This window comes from Neodiprion fabricii, chromosome 3, assembly GCF_021155785.1.
Source record: "Neodiprion fabricii isolate iyNeoFabr1 chromosome 3, iyNeoFabr1.1, whole genome shotgun sequence".
Lineage (NCBI taxonomy): Eukaryota > Metazoa > Arthropoda > Insecta > Hymenoptera > Diprionidae > Neodiprion > Neodiprion fabricii.
In genome coordinates, this window is record NC_060241.1 from 33,513,122 (window position 1) to 33,530,960 (window position 17,839).

At 36.2% G+C, this 17,839-nt stretch overlaps 4 protein-coding genes across 13 annotated transcripts in view; 1 reads left to right on the forward strand and 3 right to left on the reverse strand.

Annotated features, from left to right (window-relative positions):
• LOC124177235 (HIRA-interacting protein 3-like) lies at positions 1-4,538 on the reverse strand. Of its 4 annotated transcripts, none has more exons than XM_046559389.1 (6): positions 4,380-4,517; positions 4,078-4,229; positions 3,540-3,867; positions 2,540-3,262; positions 545-794; positions 1-228 (listed from the first exon to the last, which is right to left on the reverse strand). In XM_046559389.1, exons 3-6 carry the CDS (start codon positions 3,849-3,851, stop codon positions 104-106), a joined length of 1,410 nt encoding a protein of 469 aa, XP_046415345.1. In that variant the 5' UTR covers positions 3,852-3,867; positions 4,078-4,229; positions 4,380-4,517; the 3' UTR covers positions 1-103. The 4 variants fall into 4 exon arrangements, with proteins under 4 accessions (XP_046415345.1, XP_046415347.1, XP_046415346.1 ...); XM_046559391.1 differs by having other exon boundaries at positions 4,073-4,229; XM_046559390.1 differs by having other exon boundaries at positions 4,053-4,229.
• The window catches only part of LOC124177243, a 23,881-nt gene continuing 7,277 nt past the window's right edge, over positions 1,236-17,839 (forward strand). Inside the window, exon 1 of one of the 3 annotated variants that reach the window (XR_006869559.1) lies at positions 1,236-1,631. The gene's annotated coding sequence lies outside the window, so the exon portion shown is untranslated. Of the gene's footprint in view, positions 1,632-12,498; positions 12,637-17,839 lie in introns of those variants that run through there. The other 2 variants (XR_006869557.1, XR_006869558.1) reach the window with 2 other exon arrangements.
• LOC124177233 lies at positions 6,912-12,573 on the reverse strand. Of its 4 annotated transcripts, none has more exons than XR_006869555.1 (11): positions 12,396-12,511; positions 11,033-11,105; positions 10,732-10,876; positions 10,418-10,618; positions 10,115-10,265; positions 9,875-9,925; positions 9,200-9,380; positions 8,804-9,120; positions 8,209-8,477; positions 7,896-8,124; positions 6,912-7,819 (listed from the first exon to the last, which is right to left on the reverse strand). XR_006869555.1 is itself a non-coding variant. In XM_046559384.1 (11 exons), exons 2-11 carry the CDS (start codon positions 11,052-11,054, stop codon positions 7,792-7,794), a joined length of 1,476 nt encoding a protein of 491 aa, XP_046415340.1. In that variant the 5' UTR covers positions 11,055-11,105; positions 12,478-12,573; the 3' UTR covers positions 6,912-7,791. The 4 variants fall into 4 exon arrangements, 3 of the variants coding, with proteins under 3 accessions (XP_046415340.1, XP_046415338.1, XP_046415341.1); XM_046559384.1 differs by having other exon boundaries at positions 8,014-8,124; positions 12,478-12,573; XM_046559382.1 differs by having other exon boundaries at positions 8,014-8,124.
• LOC124177232 overlaps positions 15,842-17,839 on the reverse strand; it is a 6,148-nt gene continuing 4,150 nt past the window's right edge. The window contains exons 10-12 of one of the 2 annotated variants that reach the window (XM_046559381.1): positions 17,691-17,798; positions 17,009-17,019; positions 15,842-16,906 (exon numbers count right to left, since the gene is read on the reverse strand). In XM_046559381.1, coding sequence (XP_046415337.1) covers positions 17,010-17,019; positions 17,691-17,798 — 118 coding nt within the window. In that variant the 3' untranslated portion in view covers positions 15,842-16,906; position 17,009. Of the gene's footprint in view, positions 17,020-17,690; positions 17,799-17,839 lie in introns of both variants that reach the window. The other variant, XM_046559380.1, reaches the window with a different exon arrangement.

Genomic DNA, 17,839 nt, shown 5'->3' on the forward strand with positions numbered 1-17,839 from the left:
TAAGATCCACTGTAAATGCAAATAACGACAATGAACTTAGCCAGATATATTTTTTTTTCCGTTTCTTTTTTTTTATAAAAGATAACAATTTTTAAATTCTATTCTATTCGGTATCACTGTCACAGACAGGCTGGATGCGCTTTAAAATCTTGCGAACTTCACGGTGTTTAGTAGGCGTGGGAGTGCCCTCTTTATTGCCCTCAGATCTTCTAGATCGAGTAACACGCCCTACAAATGACGTAAACGAAAATGATTGAGATATAATAAGATACATGCACGCAAAGTGCATGTCAGTCGATGTAATACATTATTAGTAGTTGGAAAAGAATATAATGAATATTCTACAATTGAATATATTGATTCTGATTGGAACTTTTTTTGACTACGAGAAGATAAGTTTCAGTAAAACATAACAATCCTCACAAATGATAACATAGTTCATTGCTTTTGGATTACAGTAGTTAGAGGAAGATTATTAAATTAAACTATATGCGTCTTCAGCACTAACTATTAATAATCAGGGAATAATTTGTGCCTTACAAACCTTCGCTTATAATATTGCTTTTGTCTAGTTCAGCAACTTCCTTTTTCGCCGCATTTTTAATTTTCAACTTTTTACACTTCTCCAAAGTTGGCCTTCCTTGTATTCCGTTGTCTTGTAATAGTTTCTGCATACGTATTATCCGTTGCCTGTTAGATGTGCAACCCGACCACAGATCTTGATATTTAACACGTATACCAGCTGTTATTATATATTTCTTCAGCCCTTTTATCTTCTTGTCGCTGTTAGGATCCTATAGTAATTTAGAAATTTATATAGGCATCAGCTTATTCTTAATAACAACCTCCTGTTAATCATGAATCTTATTCATTAGTATTATGTAGTAGCTTGATATACAGATACATACATGCATATAGATATAAAACATAAAGCTGAAAGCAGAGAAATACTGAACTAGGTCTTGCATGACGAATTTTTATATATATATATTGAGCAGAAAACCCTAAAATAATCAGGTCTTTTCTTTGTAATCATGTCTATATTGAAGCAAATACACCAGATTGAAAGCTACAACAATTATGACGTCGCCCAAGTAGGTTTCTACGCGCTTTGTTTTAGCTATTTCATTAGCTTTAATACAGATTATGCATTTTGCATTGCTTTTGTTGCAGTCTTTCATATCGTGGTCTCTGGTACAATACATGCAATCTTCGGCAGTATTTGATTATGTAGCAGTATCTGCAGCAGTTGTAACATCTTATTAGATTGAACTTTTCGTACACTGAGTGAATGTCCCGCCTCAGGTACACTATTTCGGCATTGGTCAACTTCTGGAAGATATTAGGACTAACTTCTGCATAAACATTATAGCTTCGACTGCCACGACTTGTAAGATCTTATGTTTTGCGCCAACTATTGCTTGAACACACGTTACTCTAATAGTCCTCTGGTTTTTAATTTATTACATCTTACTACCATCAGCTATATCTCCGCCTCACTCACTTATATGGTATTCCTAACATTTTTGTTTCAGGTAGTGTTAAAATTTTTGTTATAACCCGAAAACTTGTTCTCATACCTTTATTTACCTCTTCTTTGCTGTTACAAATTACCTCAACTGCTTCAACTCGTAAGTTTGAAACCGTCTGTAATTTGGTAGTCAGAAAATGCGCGGTGATTAGCTAGGGCTGAATAAATATTGTACAGACTTTTAATCTAACTGTGATGCGGGCTTTGAGGTTATGTTCGATAAATTATTCAATTATTAATTCATTTAACGATAGTAGCTACCACAGCGCACTTCTTATAATGAGTACGATCATATCACGAAAAGTTTCACATCAAACGGATGTTTCATGACAAAATAGAATGGATTCTCATAAATATTATTAAATCGGTATTTTGTCTTTTGAGGTTATGTAACTCAATAAGTCTTGTCATTTCGTGTACCGTAATTTTGGGTACTTTTTTTTTTTTTATATATTACTTTTATGTCCTTTTGCTGTGTCCTGGCATTGACACACCTCCCCTAGTACTTTTGTCTAGCCAGTTTTCTAGTGTCTCGACTTTTTCACTCAGTAATGTTTTCCTTCGTTTCGCTATCAGCTCAATGATTTTAATTCGATCTTTTGTTACTATATCTCTACCACTGTTTGTGGGAGTCATGTCCTCGCAGCATCTTGATAATCATTTGCTAACAATTTGGTCCTTGTGTTATCGCTCACAGCATCTCTTGTGGTATAAGTTTCCATATATAACACATGTATAAGTTGCAAATCTCTTTTTTCCACAACATTCATACCGTATTTTACTGTTATTCTTTAAAGAATATCCATCTGACACAGCTGCCACTATGCTATATGAACTTGGCTGATACTTTCTGATCTTTAGATATATTTATGCATTAAAAAATCAACCACAATCAATTGCATGTACCATGAAAAATCAGGTTTTTCAATGAGAAAAAAAATATACGACCTGATTATTAATGCAATTTTTTTTCATGCAAAGACCGAATTGTAGATACAAACTGCTTACCTGATCTTTACTCTTCCGTTTTCCATTTTTCTTATTCTTATCATCACTGTCATTCATATCATCAGCTTCATTTGAGCTTTCTGAATTACTTTCATCTTTCTGAGATATCTTGTTTACATTCTTTGCAGACCTTTTCTTTGCTCTATCTGCTAGATTCATGTCTTCATCTTCCGATTTAGATTTTTCAGAATCAGAATCAGTCTCTGTGACAGATTTCTCAACACTTTTTCGGTTTTTCTTAGGCTTCGTTTTTCGAGGCGTTACCTTTTTAAGAGTCGCAGCCTTCTTCAATTTTTTTTTATTCTGTGGACTGTAATCTTCGTCATCTGAATTGCTATCCAGACTATCTTCCGATCGTGAACTGGTAACTTTCGTAAATGATTTTCTCTTTCCTGTACGTTTTTTAGTTTTCACGTCGTTCTCCGTAACTTTCTGATTGCTGTCTGACTTTTCTGCTTCAGATGTGCCAACTTCTAGCTCGGAATCATTTGGTTCTGCTGTGACAATTATTGTTTTTGGTCTTGGTTTAGAAGCTTTTTCTTCATCGTTTTCGGAACTGGAGGCTTCTTTGTCACTTGCACATTCAACTGAAAGTTCCAGCCCATCTACCACTTCTGAATCGATACTTTTCTCCTTCACCGGTTCATTTTCTGTTTTTTTATCGATTTTGATATCTTCTTCTTTCATCATATCTTCGTTATTTTTGTCAATTGCCTCAACTGGCTGATCAAAAACAAACAATATTAAATATAGTTTAACAAGATTTTTTTCCAATTGATACAACCACAATAAATAATACAATTTTGCTATTCAATTTGTTATTAAATTGCAGTAAAACAAATTATGATGAAGACAAAATTGGTAAATGCTAGGTTAAAACGTTTGCACCACTTAAACCCTACCCCAATTTATTCTTCCATAAAAACTAAATGAACGAAATTTTAAATGTTATATTATTACATTTTTCCGAGAATGACCATTATATGTTTTATATTTATACCTCTGGCGACTTTACGGGAACTTCATCTTCTACGATTGGTTTGGTGTGATCATCGGTTTCTTCAGTTTCACCATTCTTATGTTCGTCATCTACCTTGTTGGTATCTGTATGTTCTTTTGAAGGTGACGTATCACCATTTGTTACCTGAGCAATTGCATCTTTTTTACTGTCAACAAGCTCTGAAGGTTCAACTGACTCACTACGTGGTCGTTTACTTGGAAGGTCACATTTTTCATCCCCAGAATTATCTTCACGCATTCTTTTCCCAGTTGTCTGACTTTCGCCGTTATCACTTTTGTCAGAATCCATCATCTTCGGTTAATTCATGCTGCAAGATGAACCCAAAAATGATATAGCATTTGAGTAGTAATTAAGTTGGAAAATAATTGCAGTGTGTAATTGAACTAAAAATTACGGGGCAGCGAAAATACACATGTCAGAACTGCAGCCATGCTTATCCCTACGTGTAAGTTGTACGTTTATATGGATGGATAAGTTAGGTATAATAGATACATGTGTGTGAACATAGATACAATACACGCGGTTCAGTTTCATGGAGTACGGGAATAATTATGACAAGTGCTGCACTCCGCTGCGCGTAATTTGATCCACGATGCATGTTGTTAAAACCAGACTGAAGTCGTATTGAAAGGTAATCAACGGCCTTGAAGTCTTGAATGAAAACGCACACTGTTACAAGGTAAATAATAATGCTTAATGGATGTTTACAGTCATTAACGAAGCCTGACTTGATTGCGAGTAATTATCGAAGTTCTTCATACGGCAGATTGTATAGTAAGTCGCGTAAATTACGGTGAATAAAAGTTTGTAGTATCTTACCAAATTTCACGCCAAATCAGTAGATACAATCGTGATTAAACACGGCTAATTTTTTTTTTTTTTGCCGCACGATGTTTGCGCGGGTAAAAACTACGCGGTAGAGGACGACGATGAGTGGTCATTGGCCGGTGCGTCCATAGATAACTCAGTACCCAGACTCGGTATCAACGGCTCGTATGCCAAGAAAACCAAGTAAACGCGTGGCGTCAGCTATGAGCGTTATGAAAAACAGATTTGTATGTATCGAGAGGAGCATTGCGCAGTGCGCTAATGTATCTGCAGTAAACGATTACGCGAACTTGGAATGCTAACGCGATGATACGAAGTCTTCTTATCAATCAAGTGGCAGCTTTTGTTCGAAAGTTTAAAAGTTTTTAACTTTCAGTACGTTGATTGAAGGTATCTAAAGACCGACAGCCCTATTTATAAGAAATGTTATGTATTTATAAACATTTGCACAAAGCCAGATGAGTATGAAGGTTTTAAATAATTGCCTGACACGAATAAATATTTTAAATGAGTGTGAAAAAAAAGTCTTGTGCGTAGACATAGGTACGAGAAAGAAAGTTTATCGGCACTTGCCGGCAGCTGTTGGAGCCCTTGCTCGCCGAGCAGTTGGCTTGTTGATTGGTTGCTGAAAGATCACTTGACTCGAGCATCATGTCTGTATGTATGCATGTATGTATGTATGTATGTATGTATGTATGTATGTGCATACATCCATATCTCGGGCTGTTTACAGAAGAGCAGTTTATTCTTTTTGAGCAATGTAACCACGTGGAAAATTGTTTTGAATTTTTTTTAAACTGTTTTTGAGGTTTTCCGATCTAGTTTTTGTTATTCACATTTTGAGTGTTAACATATACGCATGATTTATAGTGAAGTGAATTTATTTAAAAAAATTGATCCTCAAGCAAATATTTTCTTCAACAACGGCTTTACTTACTATGGAGCTAATATGTCTGTTTAGGTATTTTGTATGAATCTGATGTCAATTAATATAAAAAATTTACTTCAACCATGTGAATTAATGTTGGCTGAATTAAAGTTACATAAGAAAAAAAGATCATTTGAATAATTTAAGATGAACAGAAACAAATTGCTTTGCTTAGAAACATAAATTTTTTGAATGATTTTCATTAGCATATTTAAAGTGTATTTGGAAAAAAAGGATGAAGTTTATAAATTAACAACTTTATTACTTTATTATAGTTACTTTACACATTATTGTTGCTTGAAAGAACAAACTGCCCCAAAATATTCTGCACCTCCTGAGGTATGTACGTCCATACATGCATTCATGCATGCATACATACATACATGCTGTCTTGAGTCACGTGATGTCTCAGCAACCAATCATAACTCGGCGAGCGAGGGTCTCAACAGCTGCCGGCAGGTGCAGGTAAGCTTTCTCTCTCGTATCTACATCTACGCATAAGACTTTTCTTCGCAATTAAAATATTTGTTCGTGTCAGGTAATTACTTAAAACCGTCGTATTCGTCTGGCTTTTTGCAAGTATTTTCAATGTTAGTGAATGAATCTGCTATAAAAATTAGAGAGCCTGAAGTATATTTTTTGCGTATACAAATAAAACTAATTCGGGGCAGTCTGGTCATACTTCAAATCCGTCCAAATAGTTTGAGATTTTTATTTCTGGATTCTACAAATGCGAGATTAGAAAATTTTAAAAATTCCAAAGTGCCCAAAGAATATTTTTTGAGATTAATTTTTTTATTAATCTCATATGCTGCGCAGTAGCAAAATAGCCAAAAACGCCTCTCCGCACTCTTGCCTCCAGATTCAGTAACATTGATATAGTCATTGATATAGTCACCCTTTTTTAATTTCGAAGCGCCTAAAATACCTTCGCCAAATTCGTCACTAGCTCTCGGACGCTGTGGGTAATTCTATTACTCTGCACTTACCGACCCTTCTGTGGGATATTAAATCGAATCGGCATAGCAGAACACTACAATTTTCCCCCAGCCCTTAGCACCCCACACCATGCCCTTGCCTCTCAAGCAAAGTGCCAAAGGCCATAAGACGTTTTTCAACTGAGTACGTTTGAACTGGTTTGAACCACGGTCGTATGTAAGACCGTGGTTTAAACGGCGCTATTATTCCGGTTATACTATGGCTGACGTAGTAATACCGGATTTAAAAATGCGCGTCAATAGCGCATTACACCGTTATAACTACTTAACCCGGTGTAATGCGCTATTTACTTGCATTTTTGATTCCGGTCATAGTACGTTGGCCATAGTAAATCCGGAATAACCGCGCCGTGTAAACGCACTCACTGATACAAGTATATACTAACATGTCCGTGCCTTGACATAGATCTGGCAACTAGGCGGGTGGCGCACGTGCCCAAACGTTGATAAAATTTAGATGACACACTTGCCGCAAGAGTAGCTAGTATCGGTTGAGTAGCATACTTTCTCTGTTTCTAATACTACCTCTTCTCTCTTCCCCCCCGCCCGAAAATCTATCATGAATTAGTATGCTCCAATAAACATGCGAGAAACTAGTTCGATTGTATCAAAGGGTTTATTTACACCACATTTTTCATGTTTACAATAGCGACGATACACGAAATTACGATTCTTAAAACTTATCGGTTCTCCGGGACAAGCGGTGTGATGGGTAAGCGAGCCCGACCAATGGTTCTCAACGTCGTTCTCACTAATATATTTTTTTTTTAATTTCAGAGTAAAGGTTTTGGACAAATTACTTATGTAATATGCATCGTTTGTCATCTAATCTCTTTTTCCAAATGAAGTGAATCGAACTTCGCTATTATACAATTCCAAAAAAGTATTTGATGAGCATTCGCTTGAGGATCATGTGTAAAACCTCGTGCAAAACACATCACAGTTTTTACTGTTATTCGCGAAAGATACAGATAAAGATCTTCATATTTTACGACCATCTTCTTAAGAGCACCGTTTACCACGTAGATAGTTTTTCATTGAGGTGTCTACATTTTTTGTCTGTGGTTTTGACGGTAAGCGACATTTCGCCGCATACCTGATGCCTGTCACGTACCGCCATAAGCGCCCATGTATAATACAACGTCAACTATTAATTACTCGGAATCTATGTAGACTATTCATCTGAGGTTTTGCGTCGCTTAACGTAATTAATATCAGTCAATATTATGTAAAAACTTGAGTCTCATGACTACATTTTAATTTTCCCCACAAAGCTCCTTAACTTTATAATTTACCAATATACGTATAGTATAACTTTAGTCAATATTTTATACGCAGTAGTACTTCACAATTATCTACCAGTTATAATAAACTAATGAAAAATAGATTATTTCTAAACTTATGTATGTCGTTCATAGATGAATTAAATATGTGTTTTATGCCCGTTGTAGCATTTCTCTACGATACAAAATTGTAGTCATTTCACTGGAGACATCGAATCACAGCTGTAACAGAGAAACCGATTATTATTATCGTTTCCCTGAATGGGAGTGATGTAAATTGACTTGCTGGTTGGTTTACATTGAAAACTGATAAATAATGAAGCAGAAGAATCGTGATATCCTGGTTTACATAGACACTGATCGCTACATTACTTTATGCATCGGCGACAACGAAAATTCAAATTGAAATATCTTACATATCCTTGCATAGGTCTTCAAAACGCTCGGGAATGGGATAGCGAGCTTGTGGCGAGACCGCTAGTAATGGATCATCATCACAGTCATTGTCAACTTTGAATTCCTTGCACCTGTCAGTATAATCGTTTACGGATCGAGCGATATACGGTTAATTTTAATAATACTAACGACTTAAGTTATATGCTGTTACTAACCGGACAACAAAGTAGCGTTGATATTGGGCGATTACATTTTCAGATATACTTATAATATGATCCAGAGCGAATAAGAATGCAGGGTTACGAAAGTCACGCGCATACTCTTCTTCCTCTTCGTCAGATTTGGAATTTTTCAAAAGAGAACGGAGTTGCGGGGTATCGATCCAAATTACTTTACTACCTTCCCTTAGAATCTGCTCAGTCCATCTAATAGGCCCCATATCCGCAATTGTATTAGCATCTTCTTCCGACTGCAAGTCATAAACCTGTAATCCACGCAGTTGAAGCATATAATATACACGTTATTTGGATGGTGATTTCGTTTCGAGGAACTTTAAAGACATACGTACGTTTCTATTACTGGAAATAATAAATATACCGGGGTTTTCGGTGAAAGGCCCCGATGCTAACGATGTTGTGTCCGCAGTTAGGAAACCGAAGTTACATCTTACCCGCCGTAAGTATATCTGATGTCACTTTGGTAACCCATCTGCCGGCGAGACATCGTTTCACGTCCGGAGCCTTCACTGAAAATTCCTGGTATATTGTTAGTGTGTACCCCGCGTTGGGTTATTGCGCGATGAGAACTTACGTGACACTGACACTTCCGCTGTATCTCATCTCGAAAAGTATTCATTTTAGCCATGAAATCAGGTGAACCCTTCGCGTACATTAATAGAATTTGTCTTGATTTTTTTACGTAGTCTAGGTTTATCATTACTCCTGATGTCTGAGGTAATATATATGTCGTCGATTTCTTTGCACATTTAATGACTCCACATTTCCATATCCAGTAAAATAGTATCAATATTATAATGACACCCAGTGCTACGTAACCAATAATCGGAAGAATCGTACTCGAGGAAGCCAGGACATCCTCAGGAGGAGTGCTATTCGCGTCCTGAAAACCTGCAAATTATGAATCATGCAGTTTTATATCGATCACTCCAGATCTAACGGTAATCGTTTTGTCGTTTGCATTTCCCACCGTGAGGAATCACACCAAAGTTGTATGCAGATTTCCAGAAGTTTGTGAACCTGATTATTTCGTGTGAGCAATTGCTATTACTCCGTGCGTACATGGAGTAATACGAAGCACCTCCTCGTTTCAGACCAGTCCATTCAATATCTGCTGTCCATCTTTCGCTGCCAGATGTAGAATTAAAGTACTAGAAACATTTATTCAGTTATTATAGATATTAACATACATACGTGTCGGTTATACGGTAAACGCGGTGGTATGTGCGATAATAATCTCATAAATATGGTTGGGTCGTACAGTTTGATATTTAATTCTCAGATTGCAAATCGGACGCCAACTTTTATTCTCTATGCTATACCTGTAGTATGCCTGTGGAATAATATCAAAATTTTTTGTACAAAAATATGTCGCAGTAAAGTTTTCTGAAGAACATTAATTTTTGACGTTATTCGAACCCACGTCTAAGAACTTGGTGAAAATATTCAATTCAAAAATAGGTAGAAAAGCACTTGTTTCATGAAACTTTACTGACAGATAATACTTCACGAAAGTCGAAAGAATTTTTAGTCTTACCGACGTGTCCCATTAAGGATAAAGGTATCAAATTAATGTCCAAATCACCCTCATTTCTAATGTACTTTACATACGAGCCGTTATATTCTGAGGAAATGTAAAACTTACTCGAATGTTGAGTTTAGGACCTGGGAATGAAGAGAAACATAGGGGTTTTCCCTGAAAAATCATAAAACTGCTTTACTTTGCTAAATTATATTTTTCGTTCAAAATACGATTGACTTAATCTGCAGAAATTAATTTTTCCAGTAGCAATAGAAAAAAAAACCGAAACCATGGAAGTGTTGACAATAATGTAGCACGGACTATATCATTCGTATAGGTATACTTTCTTGAATATTTACGCACGTTAAATGAAAAGTCGCACGATTTGGTTGGGTGGTCTTTAAGTTCCATCCACATTTCACTGGTTAGGGGTCCAGTCGAACACTCCCATAGATTAACGTTTACTATGTAACATTTAACCGGTATTGATAGCTTGACACGATACGTTCTGCTCCTAAAATAATGCGGAAAAAATATTTTACTGCACACAGATTGTAAGGTGATCCTTATTATCATACAAAGTGTTATTAGGCTATACATCAATAGGCGATATAACTAATCTAGTGTCCATTCCATATTATGATTATTAAATACTTTACGCCTTACGCTGTGGAATCCTCGGGTAAGAATACGCCATTACTGAACTTGATTTTTGTATCAATGTAAGGAGTCATCGTCTTGTAAAAGGTAGGGCCTTTTACCCAAGTTTTACATTCTTTGTTTGACAGTTGAATGTAATAACAGCCAGTAAATAAGTTTGAATACGATAGATTCTGATGCTGGCTTTCATTCTGAAAGTAAATCGTCCATTCGCTTTTGAGTAAAATTCGGTAATCATGTACGATTCATACTTTCGAATAGAAAAATTTCCACGCGATGAGAATTAATTCGCAACTATAGAAGTTACCGTGTGTGAAATCTGGTCCGGGCGGTCGTATTGGACAGTGTTAGAAAAACTTGAATTTGGTTTATCTGCCGGACAATCCGCTTCATTATCAATATACGGGTAGGCAAATATCGAGACGTTGAGATCTTCTTGTATACTTTCAAACGTCACTTCAAGTTCTAAAATTGAACACCCCAAAGATTCCATGATTATTACATTTATAGAGAGTGTTGAGTAGGAACTAATTATAAAAAGAAATAAAAAGAAATATCGCTTGAGAAATTTAACACAGTCCAACCAACTTCTTTTCATAAAATTATTCCTAAGAATCTTACGGTCTGGAATAGTTGAGTTCATACGTTGCGTGACAACAACTGGCGGATCAGTTTTTTCCAACGGAATGGCCTTCTGTGGGAAGTATTTAAAATGTTTATACGACTAATCACGCAGATGTCTATATATTTAAGTTTTTGAGTTAAAATTCCATCGCATGCAACCATCGAGAGAAATTCCTTTTTTACCACCCTGGTATCGTTCATCTATCAAAATTCCTCTTCAAATAATATTTTTTGAACTATTTTACGGCTGATTCATTGCCCGGAAAGATAAATTTCTATGATAAGACACAGAAAAAAAAAGATGTAGCAAGTAGCATGAGCGATTGAAACTCAATATATCCGAAATAAGTCTATCAAGCAGGATTGCGGGCGCTCATTCAAAATTTAATTAGTTAAAATTCGTTTTAACCTTAGCTTACACTAGGAGTCACCGAGAATTTTCAAAATCGACAAAAATGTCTACGGCACGAATGTTCGTGACCGGAAAAACGGTCAAATTAGTACGCGGCATTGGGTGAACAGTAACATCTTTCATTCTAGATGCAAGGTCAGCGAACTGTCAAGAGTGTTGCGTGCCCAAGAATACTTGTAAAGTCAGTTGTAAATGGCCCAACTTGGCATTCTGTCCAAGTCAATCTGGACAGAATGCGCGACGGAATCGTTGGAACTCTGTAGAGTTTTGCTAGTTTTATGAAAATTCAAAGTAAGTTAAAATTTTTTTTAACAGCCTCCCCAAGATTGCAGAGATATACATGAATTATTGGAGAATTTTCGTCTACGCCGTTCGATCACGCTAAAATGTAAAATTCAAATTCTTATGCGCGGACGCTTATTTGAAAGACGCAACGAAGTAATGAATTTTTAATTGAAAATAATTGGTTGAAAAGTAGTAATTCGAAAAATGAAGTACTGGAACTACAGAGATCATATTTGGAAAGTCGCGTAAAAAATTTGAATAGCCTTATCTGCATCGTTTATGAATAATCATCACGAACGTAACTAAAGTCGTTAGTTTAGACAAAATTCCGCGCGGTGTAGTGCGGTTCGATAGCAGCCGAAATCATTCTCCTTTGTTCCCTTGCAATGCCAAAACCAGTGCATCCCCCTAATGATCGCAAAGTTGTGCTTTTTTTCTGCAACTAATTATCACATAGAGCGCGGTAATGATGCGCACCAAATATGTCGAAATATTTATCGCGTAGGCCTAATCTTGACTATGCCCAGAAAACTAGCGAGTGATATTATACGAACGGTAAGAGTTGTGGTGCTCATTTTATGCTCCTGCGCGCATTAGTGTACACATTATGAAAATCATGTAAGTGAACATTAAAACAGCAAAAACAGTATGATAGTTACGTACGATGTCTTTAGTGCATGTATAGTCTTTACTATCAGAGAGTGCACTAGTGTATACGATGCAGTAAATGCAAAGGACAACTAAAGTGGACACACGTGCGGTGAAATGCCACATTTCAATCACAGTTTGATGCTTCGCAGAGTATATAGTAACTGTTTAGATGAGTCAAGTGTAAACTGTGTTGAACTATATGTGATTTTTATCATTGACGAATTAAGCTGAGATGCTGTATGTCAAAGCAGAGGTGAGATATAATGTTTGTTTATCATAAACTGCACTTCATGAAGTATCCAAAGATATCACAAGTTTGACACTATTGCCTTTTTTTTAAACATGTTTGCAAAAAAACATTTCTATTCCACCGATTCAACTGTTTACGTTGTCCATTTTCGTAGCACTAACAATCTCATATAGTTTACGATTTCGTATGTATAGGTAGGTATGTCTGCACTCCCCACTCGAACGGCACGATGATATTTTAGGAGAAGGGGGCTTTGGATAACATTTAGATATTGGTCCTATAAGTTGCTTGAATACTTTTAATACAAAGATTTTCAAGTCAAGCCGCGGTATCCGGTTTAAATTGTTCTTGATTTGATTTAGAAGGCGGCACGGAAAAAATTCGTCAGTACAATAAAGACTACCCTAATGAGTGTAGTACAGAACATAAATTTACGGTTATCGGCGATAAATAGTTCGTTTCACTGTGAATTACGACTTAAACTTTTGAGAGCACACAATCAGGAGTTAGATATAATTAATCAGTTCTGTTGTGCCGAAAGCGGCCTCCGGATATTGGCTGACACTACTTTCTCCCACAATAAATAAAGCTGAAGGGTGTTCAACGATTCATCCGCAGTTAACTACGGCGGATCACAGGGACCCTCCTTTAGGTGCGTCGTTTGAAAATTTCCAACTAATTGTAAAACACGATGCAACATCAGTGCGGTCGTGGTTATAAAAAGAACTCACGAATCCGTTTCAAAGTAATAGTGAGGCGTGTATTTGATTTGCTAATAACGCGATTAATTTCGGTCTACTTCAGTCACCGAAGTCACAATATTAGCGTAGTACTGTAGTAGCTTCAATTAGCTGCGAAGTACTTGTTTTTAAGCAATTCGACTGATAAAAAATTATAATTATCTGCAATATTATGGCTTACAAGGCCCTCTTAAAATTTGAGACAACTACAGTTACTACTGTTTCTTTGTTTAAAACCATATTACTTCGGAATACACGGTCTTTAAACCGAAAACCAACATTAGTGTATCACCTGCAGATTACCTAATTATTGTATAAATCATGTTTCGTTCATTAGCTTATGCATGTAGCGTGAGCTTCAATCTCTACGTGAAACAGACCTACAAGGGCAATTCTTGAAATATAGGTACCTACAAGACCAATGTAATGTCACCTCAGCGACATTATTCTCGCTCTGTTTTCCCACCCTGTATAAAGTCATCTATAGACAATAGTTTTACTGTAATTTTTAGGTGATTTTTATCCCTGAAACAGTTTATTCCACAATTGAACTACGTACATTTCTTCATGTATTTATCACACCATAAAAAACATGGAAACAAACAAATCGACGCTAAATGTGGTCAACAGCTATTCCTATCGCCAAGCTTACATTATGCTTATCTACAAGTGCAGATATTTTTGCTCGAAGCGGATCAACTTCCGGCGGACGCAGCAATGCTCCCGGACGTGCGGTTGCGTTATGGGTCTTAAACCAACTTTATTGCGATAAAATTTCGGTTTCGTTTATTCCATGCCATCGAAAAAAAGTCAAGTTTCTCGAATTTCCATCATTATATTAATTCACCTCGAGTATAATTTACAAAAAAAAAGAAAAAAATCATTTAATCCATAGTCGGTTTAATAGCACGAAATACGGATTCAGAAACTACGAAGCTGACGAATTTGGATGGTAGAATACAATATAATAAACTTTTTCTTCTTGAAAATCGAAATATGAATAAGTTATTTCGCACAAGTTTAGTGATTGACGTATGAATCAACGGTTCCGATCTATCGTGAAAAGGAAAACAGTATCTCATCAGCATCATGAACAGTATTCGTTTGTCTTTCCTCTACTGTTCCTCCTGACTGTTCCCATTGCGACACTCCGGCCACGTGCACAGCAATAGTAATGAAAGAACGAAGCAAAAATACGAAATACGGAGAGTAACACAGTCTTTCTCAGGACGCTGGGAATAAACCATGGGTTGCCCAAATATTTTAAACTAGCTGGAAGAACGTAGGCAATGAGGCGGTGAGACAAGTCATACAATTATATGTGATAGAAAAATTATCATTTATTCGGGAAGTGAGCAGATTATATGTATAGATATACATGTAATTGTAGGAGCTATGATGTTGGGTTTTTAAGAGTTAGCCACAATTTTAAGTGTATCTGGGAGAGGATAGTGCAGTGTAGGGTAACACCACTTTATCGGATGGTTCCTATTATTTTTTACAACGGCCTCCTGACAAACGGTATATGTTAGCTTGAAAACCTGGAGGTAAAGTGACGCTTATATTGACTCTCGGTTAGATACACCGTAACAATTTCTCGCTATTCTCGAAAATTATATGTTGACTCTACTGGGCGAATAATATGAATCTAAGACGTGAATTTAACTACTGATGATCTGTTGTTTTAAAATTATGTAGGGTGACCCCCCTAATTGCTCATCTCAAATTAGCCTGCCTCGACTCAATGGCATAAACGATAACGAACGCTACCGTGACCCGTATGTGTCTACAGTAAACTTATTATACTACAAGTGTACTCCTGAGTTTTGCTTATATCGATGACATCGAAACGTAACGTTTAGAGTAAATTCAAACGATTTTGACAGGCAGAAAGATCGCAGTACGATACGAGGTGCGTCACCCTACCAGTTTATACGCAGATCTAATTCTGTCACACGGACATGGCCCTATTTATTCATAATAAGGTGTTAATTTGTTATGGGAGGGTAGCAAGTGAGTCGGTGCCGCGCGACGGAGGTGGAGAGAAGCTTGGCCCTGTCAGCCGTGGTATATATTGCTCCGTGGTCCAACAGAGCGCTGGTTTACCCCATGCGCTTGATTGTTTGCCGATCGGCGGAACTAACAGTGTTGCCAGATCAGGAGAATTCTTCCTAAAAGGAGGAATTGGAAGTTTCCAAAGAAAAATTGGGAGGAAAAAATATCTAGGCGTTTTTTCAGCAGGAATTTGAGGAGTTTACGCTTCGCTCGCCAACTTTGCAGTTTGTACTGCCTTTGTTTGTTATCTTTCTATGCGACAAGTGCTGATATTTCAGATATAGTGACAGCTTATTCTGAAAGGTGGATTTTATGTAGAAACTTTTAGGAGGAAATTTTGATCCACGGAGCTATTTCAGCAATCTGAAACCTTTGACGCTTTAACTCCACGGAATTGCTCTAGACAAAACCGGCTACTAAAAAGCACTTTTCTAGGGCTCTGCCAAGTTTACTAAATAACTTTTTCATATTATCGCGAATTCAACCAGCCAAAATGTTTATTATAAATATCTGAATAATCAGTTTATTTAATTTATTACACAGAATTATTAAAATAACTTCATGGAATTACACATTCTGTTTTCAACAATCAATGTCTGAAGTCTCAATTAGTCAGTATATCTTAAGAATCATTGGGTCAACGACTATAAACTTATGGTGAACAATCCTTTTCAATAAATATTTCCTGAACAAAATAAATTAGATCATCACTAGGGCCTGGATTAATACGTAATTACATATTTTTCATTTAAATCATTTTCATTCCTCATATGGTTTTGTACATAAAGTATGATGTTTGGCGCCAGAAAATGCAGTTTCTGTATATCATATTTTAGTTTTTTAAGTCGATAGTCTATGTACATATTTTTTAATTTCAAACACATATTTACCGGGCTCTAGTCTTCATGGTCCAGATGACGTGATCGTGGGACTTGGATTAGATTCAGTAAAGTATAAACATTTGGCAGTTTGATATTTATACCGTACAAATTTCATGTACGTATAATAGTTATTATGAATCAAATTTGATGCAAAAAAATTACACAAGAACATTTATTATTACAAGGTGTAATTCTGTTCCAAAGAACAATAGAATAAAAATTGAAATGCTTCAAAACTAAAATGATTTCAGGTAAGTACAAGTTGGAAAACCTTTAATGTTGGTAAAAGCCCTAATTACTTAATTAGACATGGAGTTCAGAAAACTGCAGTATTCAGTAATTGTGGAAGATTATTCTTTGTGATGAATAAAAAGTAAATGTTCACATGACATCACTGACCCATAGTATGAATGTAGATTAGATACCGTATTATGTACAATGATCGACCTTTGATCTTTGATAACCATAAATTCCTGGAACATTTTCAACATACGTAAATTAGAGGTTGAATGATGTCGCGATTCGTGGCTAACCGCATATGCTGTTAGACCAGATATGCCCCGTCAGATTTAGAGTTCTTTGGTGTCTCACATGACACTGAAAACGTTACACGTTATATGTGTATATTTCTGGATGTTAAATTACATACACGTATTGCAATTCTGTGTCCAGGTCAATTATCCTTCTTCATATACTTACTTCACGGCTTCCTACGTTGGAAAAAAAAAAATCAGTCAGTTTAATTTTTCTTTTTGGAATTATATGTTGTCTGATGTATCTTCGTTATTCAATTTTAATCTTTTAACAATTGATAGGAGTCATGAGAGTCCAGTGCAAGCTGATTAGAATCTACCACAAGATTACGTTGCTAGCATTGTAATAATTATTATGTGAAAAGTATCTCAATATCATTTTTTCCTAACTCTGTAGCTTGCATGGTTTTTTACAATGTACCTTAGAGATCAGATCGGTTGAAAAGATATTAGAAATAATATTCAAGAGGCAACAATTTTGTTTCCACAGATATTCATTAATGAAAATTTGAATATTGGATATTATTTTACGTTTCTAAGACCAAACTATAATTTAAAAATAGTGCCAATTTGCGAATCTAATAATAAGGCTTCATCCATTGGTCATCAAAAATACATTTCAGATCTGTAACAATTGTCCTGAGAATTTTGCTTTCTCATGAGAAAAGCGTTATTCTTTCTCTTTCCACACCTCCACAATCCTTGACTAATTGAAAAATTCCCTGACTTTTCCTCAACTTTCCGGTTTCCCCTGACCAATGACCACCATGTGATAAGCAAAAAAACGTGTTCGTAAATGTCGTGAGTTACCATATTACGGAATAAAATCAAAATTAGCATCAACTCACAGATGTGAACACAATTCATCAAAATGCTCAGGTAACAGAAAACGCGTATGCGGCGAGATCACGGCAAGTGGGTCATCAGGTCCATCAGTCACTTCAAAACCATTCCATCTGCCGACAATAGGTCAGAATGTAAAAGGGTGCATATTTTC